Source organism: Salvelinus sp. IW2-2015, linkage group LG20 (assembly GCF_002910315.2).
Source record: "Salvelinus sp. IW2-2015 linkage group LG20, ASM291031v2, whole genome shotgun sequence".
Lineage (NCBI taxonomy): Eukaryota > Metazoa > Chordata > Actinopteri > Salmoniformes > Salmonidae > Salvelinus > Salvelinus sp. IW2-2015.
Window position 1 is genome coordinate 74,767,458 of NC_036860.1, and position 10,000 is coordinate 74,777,457.

The following is a 10,000-nucleotide window of genomic DNA, read 5'->3' on the forward strand; positions in this document are numbered from 1 at the left end:
CCCAGTGGTTGTTGTCCATAATTGTAGGGTACATGATTAAACAATTACCGTGCCAGGCCGAACATGTGGATATCAACTTTTTATAAATACTGTACATGTAATTATAAAGTGCTCTACTGCTCTATAAGTCAAATGGGCCTGGCTTGTAGCTACCTGTTGGTGGGGAACGCTACAGCTCTGTGTGTCCGTGCAGGACTTCGTCCAGGCTGGCTGGCTCCTGGCACACAGCAGGGGTGGTGAACTCCATGAGGTACTCACAGCGACTGGGCTCTGACGTGGACGTCACCACCGTCTCCTTCCCACACGTCAGCTTCACCTGACCCACACAGAGGGACAACATTAACCCTTCACTATATTCACAGGACATGTAGTGGGTCAGCAGTACCTCAAGAGTAGCGACCTGTGCACTTAGTGTGCACAGATTGTGTGAATTATCATGCACATTCCCCCACCCAGCACCCCCGCACCGTATGAAACATGATTTGACTTAATACGCTTCATATGCTCTCAGCATATTAGACTGTCATAAAGGTCCAGCATTGGGCTGGGAGGGAAGTGGACTGGAGAAGATAGAGACTTACTGTGGTGGACCTGTTGGGTCCCTGCCAGCACCCCTGCCCATGGTCATACTTCATCACTGAGTATAAATTGTCTTCAGGACCAGCCCATTGTCCCCACAAGCTACAACGAGGACAGAGACAGAGAGAATGACCACTAACATTCCTAACGGTTTTAGAAGGACCACAGTCATTTGAACAGTTAAAGGCTCCGGTAAAATTAAGGAGGTTCTCTTACCCAAGGTTGGTCTCTGAACCCCCAAACTTAGGTTTCTGGGAGACCCTATTGAATGGACACAGCCTGTAGATGTACCTGATGAAAAAGAAGAGGGGCACAGTCTTAGATGTAATCTTTGGTAGACTCAAACAGTTTCACATTAACACATTATTTCTCTCACGAAGGCATAAACAAACTATGGGTATTTACAAAGATAGATGAAGTATACGTACTCGCTTGTGGATAATTCGTAGCACTGGCTGTAGAGGTATGCAAATTCTGCACTTGGCCCAAAGTCAAAACCAATCTCCTTCTCAAGATTCCTGCAGATCCAAATAAATTCAGGATCACAGATTAATGATTCACTTGCAGACACAGGGTACATTCATTTGTGTTTTCAAACCTAATAATACAACCTGCACTTGTATGCCTGTGTAGTGTTTGCATGTTGAGTATCATCATGAGATGTTTTTGTGTTGCAAGGACTAACATACAGTTGTTGCCAAAGCCAGCAGAGATTAAGCATTGTGGTTGCAAACTCACTTCATTTGATCGTCCACTTCCCGGAGAGCCCTCTCAGCTTCATCAAAATCATCCCTGGCTTTCTGGGCAGCTGAGGAACAAAGACAACGAAGCACAATCTCAAAATGACAGACCAATGAGACATACAATTCCACAGCACAGAAAATCACAATTCAGACATTTACGCTTAATATGATCTGAACCCCCTACTTTGTATATTCAGACAAACACAAATTGTGTCCCTGTTTAAGGTAGTGCGGGACTAAGCCCAGACTGTAAAACAGATGACTATGCACCATCAATAAGGCTCTGGGTCTCTGTGTCGTACGGTGGCATGGACACCTCATCGTCCTCTCTTTTCTCTGGGGTCTGCACGGTGGGAGGGACCTGATAATCAAACACGGGTTACGTTACTGGGACAACTGACCACCCAAGCCCTCCAATACTAGCCTAGTTCAGGCCCTTCCCCTCAAATGTGAGGATTGCCAACTACCTTCTCTTCTTCCTCCTCCTCCTCCTCGTGATCATCATCTTCCTCGTCGTCCTCCACATCCTCCTCCTCTCCAGCGTAATCCTCGGGGTAGTGGTCAGAGTCATGGTCAGAGACAAAGTCCCTGGTCTCCTCCTCCTGGGGGGTCTCCACTGGGGCAGGGGGGTCAGACTGGCCCTGAGACACCTACACGGTCACATCAACCAAATCACACACACTGATATAGCCCTTTAAAGCACATCTCACAAAGTGCTCGACAGTAACCCAGCCTAGACACCCAATCTGAGGCTCCAGGACACAGACCATTCTACTAAGATATGGAAATGACTGTGGAACATAAGTGTTCATGTGGTGCTGACCTCTGACAGGTACTTGTCTTTGATGCCGCTCCACACAGTTTCAAATGCAGACGTGTCCACTTTGTCTGCTCCTCCCAGCAATCCCTACGGGAATGGATTAGCAAATCAGAAAAAGGGTAAGACGTCTATCTTGAAATGATTTTTTTATTTTTATTATCTTAATAAGACATCTTACTGCAATGGCAGATCATGTGCTCATTTTAACCTACAAAGGCACGATACAAGTCAGAATATCTTGATACAAGACAAATGACCTTGATGTATTTTCTGGGCAACTCAAAACAAGTACATGCAAATGCTTTGGGTAAGCAAGATCATTTTGACTTCATTAATATGTCAATCTCTGTCAGTAAAATAAAAAGTGGTTCATGTGAACCTAACTCACAGCAAAAAAATGTAAAGAAAGCAATCAAATGTAATTTGTTGCCTAGACTTTACTGCAAATGACACTCAAATCCTGAGGGGAAAAAAACAATACACTAATATTGCAGTTAGCCATAACAGCCTTTAAAATATAATGCTTGTGACCACACACATCTATAGTTGAAGTCGGAAGTTTACATACACTTAGGGTGGAGTCATTAAAACTCGTTTTTTAACCACTCCACAAATTTCTTGTTAACAAACTATAGTTTTGGCAAGTCGGTTAGGACATCTCCTTTGTGCATGACACAAGTAATTTTCCCAACAATTGTTTACAGACAGATTATTTCACTTAGAATTCACTGTATCACAATTCCAGTGGGTCAGAAGTTTACATACACTAAATTGACTGTGCCTTTAAACAGCTTGGAAAATTCCAGAAAATTATGTCATGGCTTTAGAAGCTTCTGATAACTCAAATGATGTCAATTAGCCTATTTGGAGGTGTACCTGTGGATGTATTTCAAGGCCTACCTTCAAACTCAGTGCCTCTTTGCTTGACATCATGGGAAAATCAAAACAAAATCAGCCAAGACCCCAGATACATTTTCTTTTTTTTAGACCTCCACAAGTTTGGTTCATCCTTGGGAGCAATTTCCAAACGCCTGAAGGTACCATGTTCATCTGTACAAACAATAGTACGCAAGTATAAACACCATGGGACCACGCAGGAAGGAGACATGTTCTGTCTCCTAGAGATGAACGTATTTTGGTGCAAAAAGTGCAAATCAATCCCAGAACAACAGCAAAGGACCTTGTGAAGATGCTGGAGGAAACACGTACAACAGTATCTATATCCACAGTAAAACGAGTCCTATATCGACATAACCTAAAAGGCCGCTCAGCAAGGAAGAAGCCACTGCTCCAAAACCGCCATAAAAAAGCCAGACTACGGTTAGCAACTGCACACGGGGACAAAGATCATACTTTTTGGAGAAATGTCCTCTGGTCAGATGAAACAAAAATAGAACCGTTTGGCCATAATGACCATCATTATGTTTGTAAGAAAAAGGGGGAGGCTTGCAAGCCGAAGAAATCCATCCCAACCGTGAAGCATGGGGGTGGCAGCATCATGTTGTGGGGGTGCTTTGCTGCAGGAGGGACTGGTGCACTTCACAAAATAGATGGCATCATGAGGAAGGAAAATTAGAGGGATATATTGAAGCAACATCAGTCAGGAAGTTAAAGCTTGGGTCTTCCAAATGGACAATGACTTAGCATACTTCCAAAGTTGTGGCAAAATGGCTTAAGGAAAACAAAGTCAAGGTATTGGAGTGGCCATCACAAAGTCCTGACCTCAATCCTACAGAATAATTGTGGGCAGAACTGAAAAAGCATGTGCGAGCAAGGAGGCCTACAAACCTGACTCAGTTACACCAGCTCTGTCAGGAGGAATGGGCCAAAATTCACCCAACTTATTGTGGGAAGCTACCCGAAATGTTTGACCCAAGTTAAACAATTTAAAGGCAATGCTACCAAATACTAATTGAGTGTATGTAAACTTCAGACCCACTGGGAATGTGATGAAAGAAATAAAAGCTGAAATAAATCACTCTCAACTATTATTCTGACATTTCACATTCTTAAAATAAAGTGGTGATCCTAACTGACCTAAGACAGGGAATTTTTACTAGGATTAAATGTCAGAAATTGTGAAAAACTGAGTTTAAATGTATTTGGCTAAGGTGTATGTAAACTTCCTACTTCAACTGTAAATATTGCACTTGGGTGGCCTCCCGGGTCGCAGTGCTAGCTGTGCCACCAGAGATTCTGGGTTCGAGCCCAGGCTCTGTCGCAGCTGGCCGCGACCGGGAGGTCCATTGGGCGACGCACAATTGGCCCAGCGTCGTCCGGGTTAGGGAGGGTTTGGCCGGCAGGGATATCCTTGTCTCATCACGCACTAGCGACTCCTGTGGCGTGCCGGGCGCAGTGCACGCTGACCAGGTCGCCAGGTGTATGGTGTTTCCTCCAACACATTGGTGCGGCTGGCTTCCGGGTTGGATGTGCGTTGTATCAAGAAGCAGTGCGGCTAGGTTGGGTTTTGTTTCGGAGGACGCATGGCTCTCGACCTTCGAGTCCGTACAGGAGTTGCAGGAATGAGACAAGACTGCAACTACTACCAATTGGATACCACGAAATTGGGGACAAAAAATGGGTAAAATATAAAAAATATTGCACTTGGGAAACAACCTTAAAGTAGAAATAGAATGAAACAAACAGGCATTCTATTTTTGCTCTATTATTAGTGGCCACTATAGTAGACATTGATCAAGTGCACAAGGCTACATGTGTGCAAATATAACATTCACTGAGTAAAAACATAATAATCCCCCCTCACTCACACACAAGTGTTACTGTCAAGTTCAACACAACAAAAGCAAGATCTTTGGGCTACATTGCACATTATTACATTGTACACTTTATGCCTGTGGACATCTGTTCTACACAGCACAGCATGATACCCTTTGTTGGCATAATTGATCTCTTTCAGGCAGATAGTACACCTGGCATACCCCTTTCATCCACTGTATTGAAAAAGTAAGAAAGAGGGAACGTGTGTGGTGTTTCTTTCACCTCTATAGTGGCATCCAGCTTAAGCCAGGCCCAAGCTCCAGCTACACTAAGCTGTTTAACAAGCATCGCCTCATTTTCACCTAATTCTCTCATTCTGAAAATTAACCACATACTGTAGAAGGAAAACATTAGTTCGTTAACTAGCTAACATTTCACACAGATTGCCATGGTCCAGTAAGCAACTAACGCGTTGTAACTTGAGGAACAGCAAGGAGTCGTATAACGTTACCAGTTAGTACTATTGCGAAATGGTTAGGTTGTTAGCTAACGTTAGCTGTTGGACTTTATTAGCCAGCTAATTTTCACACCAGAAACACAATTAATTAATCAGTTAAGTTGGATAACGTTGCTCAACATTTCTCTGGCTAGCTAACGGATAATTCGATCCAGCTCACAAGATCCTTAACAATGCTAACAATACTTGTTCTACCTCACCTCAAACTTTCCAAATGCCAGTTGTTTTTCAGTTACAGCTCATGAAGTACGCTTCATCACCTTCTCACCCCCATCTCCGTGGTCAGGCTTCTCACCTACCTCTTCGATATCGTTCAGGGGACGCGCTGCTGTAAGTTAACTGGCCAACTGCCTTTCCACTCTCTTTCCAGAGTGCGCGCTGATGCTGTAACTAGCAAATTGGTTGTCTTTTCTCTCTTCAATTGCGTGCTGCATTCTGTTGTTATGTGAAGGATTGGCTGAACCTTGGATACAAACAGTATTTCTCCAAACGCGCATCACTCGTTCGCATACAGCCAGTAGTCATCCAAAGCCACCCAGCCTCGTCTCATTGGATCTACACGAAGCACATAGATCACCTATTTTGGATTCAAAACTGCGAATTTTGCCAAAAGGAGACTAGTTTGCATCCCTGTAATTTACTAGTGTGATAGAAATTATTATCTTGACTTGGGGAGGAAGATGACAGACATCTTACCTGAGTCTCTGTTTCTGTCAGAGAGCCATCTGAATCTGGATCCAGCTCTAGATGGGACTGCAGCTCAGCCACAGAAACACTGGGAATAACAAAAACACCGTATTAGTCACTCACTGAATCACACTGAAATATCTCCAACGCTGACAGTTACACTACACACTCACTAGCCATCTGCGTCATCATCCAGCTCCAGAAAAGCCTCAGCCATTCTAGTTTTGTCCTTCTCCATACGGATTAGTTCTTTTTGTTCTGAAACAGACAAAAATCAAATCAATCACATACAACTTAGAAAGAGAAATCTTCAACAGGACTTTTGTAATTGACTTCCAATTCATTAAGTTAACTACATCAAAGACGTTGGAAAATATATCTGACTTGGAGAGATGATTTGCACTGGGCATTTAACAACATTTAACAATATTTCTGTTTTTTTAACTATACCCTAACTATATGAATATACTTAAATATCTTGGTTTTACCGAATAGCACAAAAACACATTTTTTTTGTGAAGAAAACAAATACATTGAGAGAATTGTGCATTGGTTAAAAGCAGAGAGATAATGGTTTCCAGTGTAATACCAGTGAACTTACCCTCCCAAGACTTCAGGTGGAGCTCTTTAGCCTCTTTCTCTGGATCCTCCGCTGTTTCTTTCACAGTCCTCAGAGCCTCCACCTTCTCCTCCAGACCCTTCTTACTACCCTGAAGCTCAGTCAACTTGCCCTGCAAACACATGGATAGAAGTATTTACAAAAAACGTTGAAACATACAAAGTCTTGTCATTTCATGAACACGTTCAACGGCAAGGATTTATACCAATCCCTCTATATATGAAATGGTCTCTGTATAGGCCCTAGCCATGTCCGCTGCCTAATCAACCCCAAATACATCTACTACCCTTTTCACACCCTTTGGTTGGTTAGTCTCTTACCTGTTTGTCCTCCTGTCCCCTTTTAGCTTCATGTATCAGTTGTTGTTTGAGCATAAAGCCTTCCTTGGTGATCTCAGCCATTATCTGCAGACTCTCCCTCTCCTTGCGCCCCATCTCCCTAGGGGTCACYCAGCCAACAGAATTAGTCTTCACACACACACATACTGGGCACACACTGGAGGAATCGTTTGCCAACACAAAGGCCAATGTTAGTGTTGTAGTCAATATTAAATGTTTGCAGAATGCTGTACATTTTACTACTGCTCACCTGCAGGTGTTTTGACAAGTGGCACCACTGTTGTACTCGTCTGTCGTGTCACAGCAATCTGAGGAGAACACACTTCATCAGCACACAGCACTTACACACAACAACAAAAAACTCTGAGAGAACGGGACGACTGATCCATGGAAAGATACTGTGACCATGTCCTTACCACAGATGCCGTCGTTGATCCGGGAGGAAGGGATGAAGGTGGGTCTGAAGCCAGCATTGGTGCAGTGGAAGCTGCCGTTGGGGCAGGCAGCAGTACCTGTAGAAAAAATGCAAAGACATTCATTACAGTCAAGACCTTAGTGATAACTGTGCACAGTAGTGTGTAGTGTCTTGATAGTGGGTTCAGTCTGGCTTTATTGATGAGACGTGAGCAATACTGTACCTGGTTCATCTGAGCCATCCCTGCAGTCGCAGTAGTCATCGTTGACCCGGTCAAAGGGGATGGTGCTGGAGCCGTCCAAACAGGTAAAGGGCTTGTTCTCCTCATAGAACTGTCTCTCTGTCGGGATCGATGGGGACAGGTAAGGGTTGGGTACATAAGAGCAAATCTGAGAGACAATGCACACCTGCCAGGTTAAAATCCATGCTCACAATGGGATTCTGACAGCTAAAATAGCATAGACTGCAATAGACTTGACCTACCTCACTGGCTGTGATAAGAACCATAACGTTATTTGTCTGAATTCGGGTTAGAATCAGATGCCAACTCACTAGATAGTGGTACTCCGCGTGGACGCTGGATCTCGACCGCTGCGCCAGTGCGTATCGCCAAAGCCAAGCTCATCAACAACAGTAGAAGCGCACAAGACATGATGCAGTATCAACGGGGCCCAGCTACACTTTCAGGAATTCGCGGCGCTCCTGCAAACACAACTCAAGGCATTAGACAATGTACTTGAACCCAATACAGCTAGTCCTCAGACACACCATCATTCACAACATTGAAACAGTCGGCCCCATATGAAACCTCTGATACATTGCGTTAGAACGACATTTTCAGAATCATTTAGTCATAATTCAATACATGTAAAGATAGGTAACGTTAACTTAGCTAAGTAACGTTAAGTTAGCTGATGGGACTACAGTAGTAGCAGCTAGCTATCACCGGTCTTGATTTAACGGGGTACAAACTTCCTTTTGAACAATATTTATGAATGTTGTATATGCAATAAAGTATCATGTTCACAATAAAATGTGAAAAAAATACTAAAACCCTTATACAAATCGTTATTTTCGAAGTAAAAATATGACTAAGCATTCACTACCTCTCTTCCGCAATGCTTCAGGAAACGTCTCGTGCGCTCATGCACTGTAGTGTTTTTCTCTGATTGGACTAGCTCTCGAATCCGACCTGTGATTGGAGAATACTTGTGGCGTGGTGCATGATGGTCAATGAGTCAGCGAGTCAGAGAGGGTGGAGAACCTCTTTTGACCATGTTATGTGGATTTGAGGTTGCAGACGTGTGTGTGTCTGTCAAAATACTTAGTTGTATAAAGTACACTTTTTTTCAGTTTGAGCCTAAAATGACATACCCAAATCTAACTGCCTGTAGCTCAAGACCTGAAGCAAGGATATGCATGTTCCAGGGACCATTTGAAAGGAAACACTTTGAATTTTGTGGAAATGTGAAATGAATGTAGGAGAATATAACACATTAGATCTGGTAAAAGATAATACAATTTTTTTGTACCATCTTCTTTGAAATGCAAGAGAAAGGCCATAATGTATTATTCCAGCCCAGGCGCCATTTAGATTTTGGCCACTAGATAGCAGCAGTGTATGTGCAAAGCTTTAGACTGATCCAATGAACCATTGTATTTATGTTAAAAATGTTGTATCAAGACTGCCAAAATGTGCCTAATTGGTTTATTAATACATTTTCAAGTTCATAATTGTGCACTCTCCTCAAACAATAACATGGTTTTCTTTAATAGCTACTGTAAATTGGACAGTGCAGTTAGATTAACAAGAATTTAAGCTTTCTGCCCATATCAGATACGTCTATGTCCTGGGATTTTTTCATTTTCTTCCGATCTCATGCTAATCACATTAGCCTATGTTAGATCAACCATCCCGCGGGGGGGACACCCCGTAGAGGTTGAGTAAATATACTTTTAAGTACTACTTAAGTAGTTTTTGGCCGATTCTGTACTTTACTATTTATATTTTTGACAACTTTTATTTCACTACATTCCTAAAAAGAATAATGTACTTTTTACTCCATACATTTTCCCTGACACCCAAAAGTACTCGTTACATTTTGAATGCTTAGTAGGACAGGAAAATGGTCCAATATATGCATTTATCAAGAAAAGATCCCTCTGATCTGGCGGACTCACTAAACACACATACTTCATTTATAAATTATGTCTGAGTGTTGGAGATAGCGCCTGGCTGTCCGTAAATGTAAAAAACAAGAAAATAGTGCCATCTGGTTTGCTTAATATAAGGAATTTGAAATTATGTATACTTTAACTTTTGATACTTAAGTATATTTAAAACCAAATACTACCATAGTACTCTTTTACTGGGTGACTTTCACTTTTACTTGAGTCATTTTCTATTAAGGTATCTTTACTTTTACTCAAGTATGATAATACGGTACTTTTTCCACCACTGAAAATACTTCATAATTATAAGAGAGGTACTGTAGCTATGATCAAGGCAAGCCAAATAATTAGACAGCATAGCCTGAAACTGTCAGGCTGAAATGAGTCCATCA

At 42.4% G+C, this 10,000-nt stretch overlaps 1 protein-coding gene across 1 annotated transcript in view; it reads right to left on the reverse strand.

Moving 5' to 3' along the window:
* Nucleotides 1-8,610, reverse strand: part of prkcsh (PRKCSH beta subunit of glucosidase II) — a 9,958-nt gene extending 1,348 nt beyond the window's left edge. Inside the window, exons 1-17 of the mRNA XM_024011998.3 lie at nucleotides 8,543-8,610; nucleotides 7,989-8,138; nucleotides 7,660-7,776; nucleotides 7,438-7,533; nucleotides 7,272-7,329; nucleotides 7,004-7,121; nucleotides 6,666-6,795; nucleotides 6,238-6,322; nucleotides 6,074-6,152; nucleotides 2,146-2,229; nucleotides 1,790-1,972; nucleotides 1,593-1,683; nucleotides 1,318-1,387; nucleotides 1,008-1,097; nucleotides 796-870; nucleotides 582-681; nucleotides 154-316 (exon numbers count right to left, since the gene is read on the reverse strand). Coding sequence (XP_023867766.1) covers nucleotides 170-316; nucleotides 582-681; nucleotides 796-870; nucleotides 1,008-1,097; nucleotides 1,318-1,387; nucleotides 1,593-1,683; nucleotides 1,790-1,972; nucleotides 2,146-2,229; nucleotides 6,074-6,152; nucleotides 6,238-6,322; nucleotides 6,666-6,795; nucleotides 7,004-7,121; nucleotides 7,272-7,329; nucleotides 7,438-7,533; nucleotides 7,660-7,776; nucleotides 7,989-8,088 — 1,623 coding nt within the window. The 5' untranslated portion in view covers nucleotides 8,089-8,138; nucleotides 8,543-8,610 and the 3' untranslated portion in view covers nucleotides 154-169. The remainder of the gene's footprint in view (nucleotides 1-153; nucleotides 317-581; nucleotides 682-795; nucleotides 871-1,007; nucleotides 1,098-1,317; nucleotides 1,388-1,592; nucleotides 1,684-1,789; nucleotides 1,973-2,145; nucleotides 2,230-6,073; nucleotides 6,153-6,237; nucleotides 6,323-6,665; nucleotides 6,796-7,003; nucleotides 7,122-7,271; nucleotides 7,330-7,437; nucleotides 7,534-7,659; nucleotides 7,777-7,988; nucleotides 8,139-8,542) is intronic.
* Nucleotides 8,611-10,000: the final 1,390 nt, after the last annotated feature.